The sequence below is a fragment of the Oncorhynchus gorbuscha genome, linkage group LG08, assembly GCF_021184085.1.
Source record: "Oncorhynchus gorbuscha isolate QuinsamMale2020 ecotype Even-year linkage group LG08, OgorEven_v1.0, whole genome shotgun sequence".
Taxonomy (NCBI): Eukaryota; Metazoa; Chordata; class Actinopteri; order Salmoniformes; family Salmonidae; genus Oncorhynchus; species Oncorhynchus gorbuscha.
The window spans coordinates 20,649,118-20,662,634 of NC_060180.1; the positions used below are offsets into that span (position 1 = coordinate 20,649,118).

A 13,517-nucleotide genomic window follows, 5' to 3' on the forward strand; every position below is an offset into this window, starting at 1 on the left:
TGACTTTGCGTTGCTTATTAGGGTGACAAAGGAACAATGGGAATTCCTGGAAGATTGGTGAGTGACATGAGAATGTGCAACCGAGTAGTGTGTAGAAACAAAAGGGACTTTGACCAAATAGAGGACACTTGAGTAATCACTTGAGTAGCATGTCTTCAACATTTCAAAGAAAAGACGGAAGAGAAATGGCACCCATGTTTAGGTTATGACCAGATAAAGATTTTTCAGATGTAATTTTTCCTGACATTCTTTGTTAATTAATATATTGTTTAATATATGCATATGGGATTTTTGTGAAGTTTAGTACGGCCCATTGCAGAATGCAACCCTTGGTGCCCCTTCATAAATGATAAAAACTGATATATGAGGAATGGGTTTGGTATAGTTTGACATAGCTAAAGATGCAATGCATTCAGAAAGTATTCAGACCCCTTGACTTTTCCATACGTTGTTACGTTACAGCCTTATTCTAAAATTGATTAAATATTTATTTTTTACCCTCATCAATCTACACACAATACCCCAATAATGACAAAGCAAAAACAGTTTTTATGAATTTTTTGCAAAACTGAAATATCACATTTACATAAGTATTTAGACCCTTTACTCAGTACTTTGTTGAAGCACCTTTGACAGCGATTACAGCCTTGAGTATTCTTGGGTATGACGCTACAAGCTTGGCACCTGTATTTGGGGAGTTTCTCCCATTCTTCTCTGCAGATCCTCTCAGGTTAGGTTGGATTTGGAGCGTCGCTGCGAAGATATTTCCAGGTCTCTCCAGAGATGTTTGATCGGGTTCAAGTCCGGGCTCTGGCTGGGCCACTCGGGGACATTCAGAGACATGTCCCGATGCCACTTCTGCGCTGTCTTGGCTTTTGCCCCAGTCTGAGGTCCTGAGCACTCTGGAACAGGTTTTGATTCAAGGATCTCTCTGTACTTTGCTCCATTCATCTTTGCCTCGATCCTGACTAGTCTCCCAGTCCCTGCAGCTGAAAAACATCCCCACAGCATGATGCTGCCACCACCATGCTTCACCATAGGGATAGTGCCAGGTTTCCTCCAGACGTGATGCTTGGCATTCAGGCCAAAGAGTTCAATCTTAGTTTCATCAGACCAGAGAATCTTTTTTTCTCATCATCTGAGAGTCCTATAAGTGCCTTTTGGCAAACTCGAAGTGGGATGTCATGTGTCTTTTACTGAGGAGTGGCATCCGTCTGACCACTCTACCATAAAGGCCTGATTGGTGGAGTGCTGTAGAAATGGTTGTTCTCCCATCTCCTCAGAGGAACTTTGGAGCTCTGTCAGAGTGACCATTAAGTTGTTGTTCACCTCCCTGACCAAGGCCCTTCTCCCCCGATTGCTCAGTTTGGCCAGGTGGCCAGCTCTAGGAAGAGTGTTGGTGGTTTCAAACTTATTCCATTTAAGAATGATGGAGGCCACTGTGTACTTGGGGACCTTAAATGCTGCAGAACTTTTTTGGTACCCTTCCCCAGATCTGTGCCTCGACACAATCCTGTCTCAGAGCTCTACGGACCATTCCTTCAAACTCATGGTTTGGTTTTTGCTCTGACATGCACTGTCAACCGTGGGACCTTACATAGACAGGTGTGCCTTTCCAAATCATGTCCAATAAATTGAATTAAACATTGGTGGACTTCAATCAAGTTTTAGAACTTATATATATATATATATGTTTGTTTTTTTACATTTATTTAACTAGGCAAGTCAAATTTTTATTTACAGCTCCTAGCCTGGTCAAACCCTAACCCGGATGATGCTGGGTCAATTGTGCGCCACCCTATGGGACTCCCAATCACGGCCGGTTGTGATACGGCCTAGAATTGAACCACGGTCTGTAGTGACGCCTCTAGCACCGAGATGCAGTGCCTTAGACCCCTGCTCCACATATTGTTGAAATCAATTTTAATGTCTGGATTCTGGATAGCAAAGGGTTTGAGCTCAAGCTCAATTTCGGGTCTCATATTAAAGGGTTCGAATACATATGTAAATAAGGTATTTCTGTTCAATAATATATATACATATGCCAAAAATGTCTGAAACCTGTTTTTGCTTTGTCATTATGGTTTTTGAGGAGGATTTTTTTGTGTTTAATCCATTTTAGGATAAGGCTTAAAGGTAACAAAATATGTAAAAGGGGGAGGGGTCAGAATACTTTCCAAATGCACTGTATGTACAGTAGTTGTACTGTAACTTGGCACGTTTGCATGATGCTGACAATTTAACTTCACAAACAAGGCTCTTATATACAGTAATGGCATTTATAAGTTGCTCATATAACCTAATATTTGCACTTGTAGTGTGTGTGGAAGTGACCTGCTTTTAAAGCGTTGTGTCATAAATGCCTATGACTGCTTATAAAGCCATTTAACAAACAATGTGTTAATGGAGCTGATTTTGTTACAGTAGTTACATACAAACATGCCAAATCACTGAAAAGTCTTAGAAATATCAAAAAGGCACAGATCGGAAAATGCTCAGTTTTTTTGTAAAACATCATCCACTATTCCATTATTCGCCCCTCCCCTCCCACCCTCTTTCACACTTGTAGCTTTCAATTTATTCATTAATTTATTAGAACACAATGATTTTGTTTTAGGCCAATTGTTTATCAGACATTTAAAAAATATATATATTTTAGAAACACAACTTCCCCATATTTCAAATCTGTTTCTTTTTTGGCTTGATACTGAAGATATTCACATCTTTTTGTGATTTCATGTGTATTTTGTAGTTTTCTGAATGCCTTTAGGGAAATGTTCAAATCAAATGCTACTTGTTTACCCGATTTGGAATTGCCTGGAGACATTACATGCACACATTCTTTATTTTAAAGATGAGGAAAACAGGTCGCGCTGACATGTTGCACGCACACTTTTAGTTTTCTCATTTATTTAGATGTGTGTATTTTGGATATGGCCATATTTTAAGGCAATTTTACCACTGCAACATTTAGATAGATACCAGCACCTCGGCTCTCTCTGTTTTGCTCAGTCATCGTACTGGAAGTGAATTTTCACAAATCCGACTCCGGTTTGTGGGCTTGAAATTCTGGCTTTAAAAACACTCCCTCCTTCCCCAACCTGGGGCGTTCTACAGTGTCGCTCCAACTGTGAGGCCCATGCAGAGTACGCAATATTTCACACAGTGTAGAGGAGTTAAACTACTTTGTGGTCCTCAAGCGCCTCCTCAAAGGAAGTCCTTTTTTCTGGCCTGTCCCTCGCTCCCAGGCTCACTGCCTCTCCCCTCCCTTCACTCACTACTACTTCTGTGAGAATGTACGTCTCGACACCAGACAGCTCCCCGTGGCCCTAGACTTCAGCCAAGCCCAGCCTCCTCTCCCCACCCCCCATTCCCTTCCTTTCCTCTCCCTGTGACCACTTCTGAGGCTGATGCATGCCCTGTGTCTCTCTGTGCCTGTCTAACCCCGGTTCCTCTCTCTCTCTGTGTCTCTCTCCTCCTTCACACTTTGCATGCGACTGTGTCGGCTGTGACTGACCAGGGGTTAAAAGGATACGCAGGGGTGAAGGTAAGTCTATAGGGACGTCAGTAGGAACAGCCACCCTCCAAAGCCTGCAGGAGACGAGGCGGGGAGAGAGGCTTCAGCAGACTTAGTGGGTGGTGGTGCTGGTGGTGGTTAAAAGCACACACTTGTTCACTGTACAGTAGTGTATGGAGGTTATAGTTGATTTATTTCAAGGGCCCTAGGTCTGTATTTTTAAAGGGTGTTAGGGTCACATTCTGAAAAGCATTTCCCACCCTGGTTGGATTACCTGTGCTTTTTTCTTTCAATGAAACAGAATAGCAAAGAATTGTCACATAAGAGTCTCGGAGTTCTAACTTAAGGCTCCCTCTAGAACTTTTATGACTTTTATGGAGATCATGGTATCAGCAGATTCCACTATAGGTTTCAGAACCCTACGACTTGGAATTATATACAATGATGACAAATCTGCGTTGGTGGTGGTGCATTGCATCACCATGTGATCTTATTTCCATCTCGAAGATCTCAATATGTGTTCACTCCCTCGAATGGCCAATAGTAATCTGACCATGCAGACGTTTCCGGTCCACTAAATGGCCACATTTGCAAAAGAGATCAGATTTATCCACAAAGCAACCACTTGTGGATTCACTTTCATCAAACCTGAGGTGATTTGTGATGTGCAGAGCTGAATGTGTGACTAGAGGAGAAACATGCGTTGCATTCGTAACTGTCGTGCTGTAGAGAGTAGCAAGCTAGCCAAACAACTCCAATATGGCTCAGCCAGTCTGCCTGCCGGCGGAGAGCCTCAGGAGTTATGGGTAGACTAATGTGACCACCAAGACGTTAAACGGAGAACCAGACAACGGCACTGGCTTTGGGAGGTCTCAACAGATCTGGGTCCAAAACAATCCAATGGCTTTCCTCATATTTCTCTGCACCGATTGTTTTAGGAGTGTAATATTGTGGCCCATTTCCCTCTGTGTGTGGTTAGCTCGGGGTGCCAGGAGAGAGGATGAGGAAACACAGGGGTTAGACAGGGAGGCTTGGATGAAGATCTTCATTAAATATGAAAACATCCTCTCCAGAACAGACAGGGCAACACAAGGGGAACTGGCAAAGTCCAGCTCCGGCTGGGCAGCTTTTATATTATTCACTTAAAACTTTAAAACAAACGAGTTCTGTGGGTTTGGTGGTGGGTCGTAATGTATGAGGCAAGTGACTGGCAGATATACCAGAGAAAAGGAAAACAATGGTGAATTGGTTAAGTAGAGAGAGAACCACTTGGCCACTTGCGGCTGACTTTATGGGTATGGGAGAATTTCATATGGGAGGAAATTAAATCTCAAAGGCAGTCTCTGTCCTTGGTGTTTCATAGGCCTTGGCTGTAAATGTATGTATTTTTGGGGGTGGTTTCTGGTCTTAGTCGTGATTTTGGGGCTCTTGAGTTTGACCCTTTCCAACACCAGTAATCTGACCGCTCTAGAAGGGCATACATGTTGTTACGTTACAGCCTTATTCTAAAAAGGATTAAATGTGTTTTCCCTCATCAATCAACACACAATACCCCATAATGACAAAGCAGGTGTTTAGAAATGTTAGCAAATTTGGAAAAATAAACAACTGAAATATCACTTTTACATAAGTATTCAGACCCTTTACTCAGTACTTTGTTGAAGCAATTACACCCTCGAGTGTTCTTGGCTATGACGCTATAAGCTTGTCACACCTGAATTTGGGGAGTTTCTCCCATTCTCAATAAATCCTCTCAAGCTCTGTCAGGTTGGAATTGGAGCGTCGCTGCACAGCTATTTTCAGGTCTCTCCAGAGATGTTTGATCCGGTTCAAGTCCAGGCTCTGGCTGGGCCACAAGGACATTGAGACTTGTCCTGAAGCCACTCCTGCATAAGAGTCTTGGTGGTTCCAAACTTCTTCCATTTAAGAATGATGGAGGCCACTGTGTTCATGGGGACCTTCAATGCTGCAGAAATGTTTGGGTAAAAATAAAGGGAACACTAAAATAACACATCCTAGATCTGAATGAATGAAATATTCTTATTAAATACTTTTTTTTCTTTACATAGTTGAATGTGCTGACAACAAAATCACACAAAAATGATCAATGGAAATCAAATTTATCAACCCATGGAGGTCTGGATTTGGAGTCACACTCAAAATTAAAGTGGAAAACCACACTACAGGCTGATCCAACTTTGATGTAATGTCCTTAAAACAATTCAAAATGAGGCTCAGTAGTGTGTGTGGCCTCCACGTGCCTGTATGACCTCCCCACAACGCCTGGGCATGCTTCTGATGAGGTGACGGATGGTCTCCTGAGGGATCTCCTCCCAGACCTGGACTAAAGCATCCGCCAACTCCTGGACAGTCTGCGGTGCAACGTGATGTTGGTGGATGGAGCGAGACATGATGTCCCAGTTGTGCTCAATTGGATTCAGGTCTGGGGTACGGGCGGGCCAGTCCATAGCATCAATTACTTCCTCTTGCAGGAATTGCTGACACACTCCAGCCACATGAGGTCTAGCATTGTCTTGCATTAGGAGGAACCCAGGGCCAACCGCACCAGCATATGGTCTCACAAGGGGTCTGACAATCTCATCTCGGTACCTAATGGCAGTCAGGCTACCTCTGGCGAGCACATGGAGGGCTGTGCGGCCCCCCAAAGAAATGTCAATCCACACCATGACTGACCCACTGCCAAACCGGTCATGCTGGAGGATGTTGCAGACAGCAGAACGTTCTCCACTGGCGTCTCCAGACTCTGTCACATCTGTCACATGTGCTCAGTGTGAACCTGCTTTCATCTGTGAAGAGCACAGGACGCCAGTGGCGAATTTGCCAATCTTGGTGTTCTCTGGCAAATGCCAAACGTCCTGCACGGTGTTGGGCTGTAAGCACAACCCCCACCTGTGGATGTCGGGCCCTCATACCACCCTCATGGAGTCTGTTTCTGACCGTTTGAGCAGACACATGCACATTTGTGGCCTGCTGGAGGTAATTTTGCAGGGCTCTGGCAGTGCTCCTCCTTGCACAAAGGCGGAGGTAGTGGTCCTGCTGCTGGGTTGTTGCCCTTCTACAGTCTCCTCCACGTCTCCTGATGTACTGGCCTGTCTCCTGGTAGCGTCTTCATGCTCTGGACACTATGCTGATAGACACAGCAAACCTTCTTGCCACAGCTCGCATTGATGTGCCATCCTGGATGAGCTGCACTACCTGAGACACTTGTGTGGGTTGTAGACTCCGTCTCATGCTACCACTAGAGTGAAAGCACCGCCAGCATTCAAAAGTGACCAAAACATCAGCCAGGAAGCATAGGAACTGAAAAGTGGTCTGTGGTCACCACCTGCAGAACCACTCCTTTATTGGGGGTGTCTTGCTAATTGCCTATAATTTCCACCTGTTGTCTATTCCATTTGCACAACAGCATGTGAAATGTATTGTCAATCAGTGTTGCTTCCTAAGTGGACAGTTTGATTTCACAGAAGTGTGATTGACTTGGAGTTACATTGTGTTGTTTAAGTGTTCCCTTTATTTTTTTGAGCAGTGTATTTCATAAATAATAAAGGCTGTAATGTAACAAAATGTGGAAAATGTCAAGGGGTCTAAATTCTTGCCGAATGCACTGTATGTAGATCTTCATTTGTCCAGTTTGGTGAATCTCTGTATGATGGGAGTAACTGTAGACCTCTGCACTGTAGCAAACCATTTTTCTTAATGGTTTGCCTTTTGGCCACTGTGAGGCACAGGCACCATCAGTCCATCTTCTCCAGTACCACTGTGAGGTGACAAACCCACCTAACCTGAGTGTGAAAACAAATTCCTCCCCTCCCCTCCCCTCCCCTCCCCTCCCCCTCCCCTCCCCTCCCCTCCCCTCCCCCCTCCCCAGTAGGCATTTGTTGAGGAACGTTAAAATCACCTGCATTTTATGATGGCTGGTTGGGCTATCAAAGATGTCCCAGTGATAAGGTTTCTGGGGAGAATGCTAATTAGGGAAAGTGCTGGAAACCCGAGCAGGCCCTGTCTGGCCCCAATGGGTTCTGAGATTTTGCTGGAAGGGTCCGTAGGTCTGTATGGATGGGGCTGACACTGTGCAAATCACCCACTTTGTGCCAAAGGAGCCCAGAGGGTTTTCCCCTGTTTTTACAGCAGTGCTGCTGACCTTCTGAGCACTGCTGTCAAGGTTTAAAGTATGGCTCTGAAATGAGAACTTTTGACTTTGCTGGAAATGTATAGAAATAAGAACACTTTTGCTCTTATGCTTGTTTCCTTCAAATGTGGGAAAGATTAAGTAGACTAGACTTGCTATATGTGTTGCAGATGGTATTTAAAAAATCATTTTCCTAATTTACCATTGTATTCATTTGAGTGTTGTACATATTATACAGAATTACTAAGGAGAACATCTGGTGAGCTGACTAACACTTTGAGAGAGGTATTATTTTGTTCCACTGTTGGTGCGTCTTCTCAATGTCTGTCTGTCTGTCTGTCTGTCCATAGGGAGCGCCAGGGGAGCCAGGCCTGTCCATCATTGGGCCACGAGGATCTCCTGTAAGTGTCATCACTTCTTCCTACAACTAATAATACTGTGCATGACCTGTACTGTTCACTTCCGCTTTAAGTCTTCAGTTCAATGACTCATGACCTTTCACTCTGAATAAGCCTGGCATGATAGTAATGTCATGAATTTGTCAACATGAAGAGTATATATTGTGAACCCCATACCCATGACCACATACTGTAGCACAAATACCAGAGATTCTATGTTTGCCTGTCAGAACTTTCCAGAACAAGTTCTTGAGCTTGTCCACCACCGTGCTAATGGAGATTGAAGACTGATAATTACAGGTTGTTTGAGAGTACTTTGGCATTTTCTGAGGAAACCAGAGCTTCGATTTGGCTGTAATCTGGATCATTCCGTGTTTCCTCAGCATGAGAAGTGAAAACATTCCTGTACCTCTTAATAAAGTATTCCAGACACCAGAACCCAATGGTCCCTATTGTATTAAATAATTGATGTTCGTGAGATAAAATAAGACTTTATCCTGATTCAACTCCTTTCTTCTCCATTTCTATTATTTTTTTATCAGTAGACAGACAAAAGGCGTACTGTGTTGGACCTCACTTTTGCAATTTCCTTTTTGATTATGCTGTGAAGAATTGGACATGTTTTATTTAGAGGTTTTCTTGTTCCGCCCTGGTTTTTGGACTGCAGGGTTACGGTACCTTGTTGTGGAGCCAATAAACTGGCTACTCAGGAGGACCAGACATCTGTTTTCCCAATTGACAATTAACTACATACCTGTGTGCCCACTACCCTGGCCGGTAATAAGGCATTTCTAATGAACACCAGGCGACAAAGGAAGTAAAGCACAGCAGTGAAGGAGGACACAGAGAACCAGTCAAGCAAGGGTACTTAAAAAGTGATTTCCCACAGCAGGTGAGGTCGATATGAGAGACTCACTCTTGACCTTAGGAAAGGGAGATGGAGTGGATTTTGTGGCGAGGTGGAGAGAAAAGAGTGGAAACTGCAGCTTAGGTTGGCCAGGTGGTTCCTCTTATCTTGAATGACGACTCACCCTGCCATCCTAGAAGTTGTTTTTGTGACTTCAAAATGAGCGGCGTTGTACAAAACAAACTCATTCGCAATTGGATCGTCTGTAACCAATAGGAGTATCAAAGTTGATAACATTGTCACGTAGGCCGGTTCTGGCCTAACCCATTGGTTTCTGGGACCAATCAGAACGGTCAGAATGTGTTCGCATTCTAGAAATCGTCGGGGAGGGACGCAAATACAGACTCATCGGGAAGGAGAAACATTAGTTGGCCAGAGCAATGTGGATGGGTAGCCAGGCTGCCTGTTATCTGCCCGTGTCCTGCACACTGTCATTTCACAGATGACTAGACAAGACCTTGTTCTACTGCAACCTGACCACAGGGAAACAAAGGGAAAGGACCCATGCAGTTGTTTCAGATTCTAACAGTGCAATACTGAAACACAAATAATCCCAAGAAAGTACAAACAAAGAAAAAATGAAAAAGGAACAAAAAATTAAGAAATGCCCGAACGCGCAATGTCTGGAATATAAATATGTGGTGTGTGTATAGACAGTATAGACAATAAATAAGAAAAAGGTATGTACAGCAGTAGATATGTAGGATGAGCTATGTCGACAATACAAAATGTACAGTGAGCTACAAAGTATTGGAACAGTGACATATTTGTATTAGTTTTGGCTCTGTACTCCAGCACGTTTGATTAGGAATGATGCAATGACGATAAGGTTCAAATGCAAACTGTCAGCTTTCATTTGAAGGTATTTCCATCCATGTTGGGTGAGCCGTTTAGAAATTACAGTGCTTTTTGTACATTGTCTCCCCATTTTAGTTTACAGTGGATGTCACCATGATTACGGATAGTCCTGAATTAATTGTGAATAATGACGAATCAGAAACTTACAGAAGCACATATATCATACCCCAAAGACATGCTAACCTCTCAGCATTACAATAACATACTTTTTTTTGGTGGGAATGATATTTGTGTGTCTAACTTTCTGACTCATCATTATTCATTCAGGACTATCCTTAGTCATGGTGGCATCCACATTAAGGTAGAAGTGTTTAGAAACATATTATATTGTTATTTACAATAAAAGTGACTCCAAAATGACACGACACATTATTTGCCATGCATTTCTATTGGGCAGAAAATAATCTGAAACACCACCAAAACAAACAGCATCCAACAAATGTGTAGAGTCACAAGTTGGATGTAGTCATTGTGTGCAAGGAATATGGGACCAAATACTGAACTTTTTAGCACTTTATACACATATAACTGAATTTGTCCCAAGCCTAGTGGTTAGAGCTTTGGATTAGTAACCGGAAGGTTGCAAGTTCAAACCCCCGAGCTGACAAGGTACAAATCTGTCGTTCTGCCCCTGAACAGGCAGTTAACCCACTGTTCCTAGGCCGTCATTGAAAATAAAAATTTGTTCTTAACTGACTTGCCTAGTTAAATAAAGGTTAAATAAATAAATAAAATAAACCAATGGTGAAGTCAGTTGACCATACATACAGCTCAACACTTTTTGCATGTTCAAGCACAAAACAACAGCAAGAATGTCTTCAACCAAAGCATTTTCATGAATCATTATTGACATTTACTCATTCAGTTTTTCTCCGTTTGGCTTTTTTCTCATCCCACAGGCCGGGTAGCATATCCACACCTAGTGCAGAATGTCTTCAACCAAAGCATTTTCATGAATCATTATTGACATTTACTCATTCAGAAAGCACCATCCTTTGTTTCTTTCATTATTCTAAGACTTTTCAGTGTTGGGTTTCTCCCTCTTATTTCCTTTTTGTTTTGAGAGTCAGTTGGTTTCCCCTCCACAACTCCCACAGCAGGCTCTCCCGGTAGTCTGCGGTAGCACTCGCCCTGTCAAGGTCAATTACAGCTCTGCCCAAATGTATTACTATTGAAGAGAAAAATGGCACCCTCTCACGCTGACCCTCTTTCACCAGATTTTCACCTCTATCTTCCAGCAGAAAAATAATCCCTCTAACTCAACATCTATTTCTGATTCACTTTAGGGACAGCCAGGAACTAGAGGCTTCCCAGGCTTCCCGGTAAGACTTTGCAGCTTCCCCAGTCTTTAAGTCTTTATAATCTGTGTTTTTAATGTTTTGGTTACTATTTTGCAAGTGGCGCTTTATTATGTAAGTTGTTTCCTGGCTGGTGTGAGCAGATTCTGCGTAAACACGAAGTTGACCAAATTACTTGAGATTTTACTTTTGGTTTAACCCGAGATTCCCTGGCTGGTTAAGTGCATAAGTGCCTTGATTATTGGTCTTGTTTTATTCAAAAACAAGGTTTTATCCTTATAGTCCTGTCGAGAGCTCAGGACTATAAGGTTCTATCTGCAAAAAAATGGTTCTGATATAATTGGCTTTAAAGTTCCCCAAAGCCTCATTGGTTTGAATGGGGTCAGCAATTGTTCTGTTGTGTTATTTTGAACGCATTAACATGAATTGGGGTATTTAGAGGACTATATAGGTAGAGAATATTGAACAGGACAAGGCTATGTCAACGACTCTATTTTGACAAAAATGCAGAACCTTGTAGTTCCAAGCTCTCTACGTTTTAACGTGCGTATTTTACATTTTGTGTCGAGTTTGAAAACAAAACATGCTCTATTCTCCATTTTTTTGTTCTTGAACTGGAAATACCTCTCTTCCCTTCCTTAAGTGGGTTCATGTCAGTGCCATGGTCTGTGCAGCCATGTGCGTTATAACTGCTTATAACCTGCGTTGAAATGTCTTCCCCTCTTTTTTGATCCTAGGGTCCGATTGGGTTGGACGGCAAGCCCGTGAGTTTTGCCCCATTTCTGACAAACGTTGAATAATTGAGTAATTGAAGTACTTTAAGAGCCTAGAATCTATCACCTTATGATGATGATGATGAGGATAATTAGGTTCATAATGATTAGGGTCATGATTGTAATAAAATCTCTATTAGTATCATGATTGATATTATAGGACGGAGGTAATAGTGTTATTTATATTTCAAAACAGTTTCCCCAAGAAATTCAAAGAGTCGGAGCTGTAGAAATCGATCTGATTCTTTTACCACATGCATTCACTCTTTTATGCCACACAGGGGCAGAACGGCTTGAAAGGAGACTTGGTAAGCATCGTTTTACAACACAGTTTTTCAGTTCATGTGAAACTGTAGGCATTTTGCAGTCTGTAGTGTAGACATACACTCCTGCACTTCCAAAGGACTCAAACACTGTCTTTATGCGTTTTGAATGCCTTACAAATGTGATCACCATAAACGTGCACGTCAGTCATTTCTGCTTAAGCACCATTTGTTATCCAAGTGAACCTCATAGCAGTTTGTTTACCTTGTGCCCCAAGTGTAGCCACTAAATCCATTGGGAAAACACTGTTGTGGCCTGACTTTGTTTTTGTGGGGGGAGTAATGGGCTAGCAGTGGGTTGCCTGCTTTAAGTGACAGGGAGAATGTCTGGCCGTATTTAACTAGATGGGGTTTTCAGCTGTAATCCACTCTCGGGTTCTCAATCAGAGGTAAAACTGACCGAGACAAAGCACAAAGGAGCAAAGGGAAACAATCGGTTGACTTGTGCATTTCATGCATATGGTGATTCCAATTCTTCGAGAGTCAAATTCTTTGGAAACACTTAAATGCACCTCTAAATATACAGTATAAAAGAACCACAAATAAAAACAGGCAGACCACAGAAAGCATCAATTGTTGCATAAAAGGCTAACCATAAATATCTCCTCTCCAAAAGGATCACTCAAAAATGACTTATTTAGGCTTCAGAGATATACACATTTCTCCACTGAGGTGTCAGGGGATACAGATGATATATCCCATTACTCTGACATCGTTATAGGCCCACATGAATCCTGTGAGGCTTCTGAATGAGACACAATGACTGTTGAATGTCCCGTACCCCTTCACCTCCAGCCCTCTGACCGCTGGACAAATCTCCTAGGAGGTTGAATCCTACTTTTATTGATCACCTTTCTCTCCAATCTCCTTTTTAAATGGAGATAAAACCCAGTTCACCTAAAGACTATATTCTTCTTGGACGATGGTTCTGGTGCCCCTGAAGGCTGTTTCTAAGTCTGGTCCTCCAGGCCAGCGGTCTGGCTTTTATCAGGCCAGCTGCCGGTTTTAGGGGCCTTTGTGTCTCTGTTAGAAAGCCATTACTCTTTGTTGGACTTGGAGAGTTATCATGATGGGGCTTTGTTTTATAAGGGGTTATTCACGTCGGCTGTCTTTCGCTCGGAGCGTGTTTGGAGTGCTGCCTTCCTACAGAAGCTCACATGCAGGGAGCCGGCCTGGGCCAACACAAATGGCATGCCTGTCCTGGTCCAAGTGGGTGGATAATGTTCAATGTTGATTAATGTTAATTTAATTAGCCACTTTTCTTCTCCTCCCACACTCTCAAAAACTGTCAAA

The 13,517-nt window shown here is 42.8% G+C and overlaps 1 protein-coding gene across 5 annotated transcripts in view; it reads left to right on the top strand.

Annotated features, from left to right (window-relative positions):
* The window catches only part of LOC124041312 (collagen alpha-1(XIII) chain-like), a 120,254-nt gene that overhangs the window by 69,154 nt on the left and 37,583 nt on the right, over window positions 1–13,517 (top strand). For all 5 annotated transcript variants that reach the window (XM_046358768.1, XM_046358769.1, XM_046358767.1 and 2 more), the window contains 6 exons: window positions 22–57; window positions 3,521–3,547; window positions 8,018–8,068; window positions 11,117–11,152; window positions 11,866–11,892; window positions 12,183–12,209. In XM_046358768.1, coding sequence (XP_046214724.1) covers window positions 22–57; window positions 3,521–3,547; window positions 8,018–8,068; window positions 11,117–11,152; window positions 11,866–11,892; window positions 12,183–12,209 — 204 coding nt within the window. The remainder of the gene's footprint in view (window positions 1–21; window positions 58–3,520; window positions 3,548–8,017; window positions 8,069–11,116; window positions 11,153–11,865; window positions 11,893–12,182; window positions 12,210–13,517) is intronic.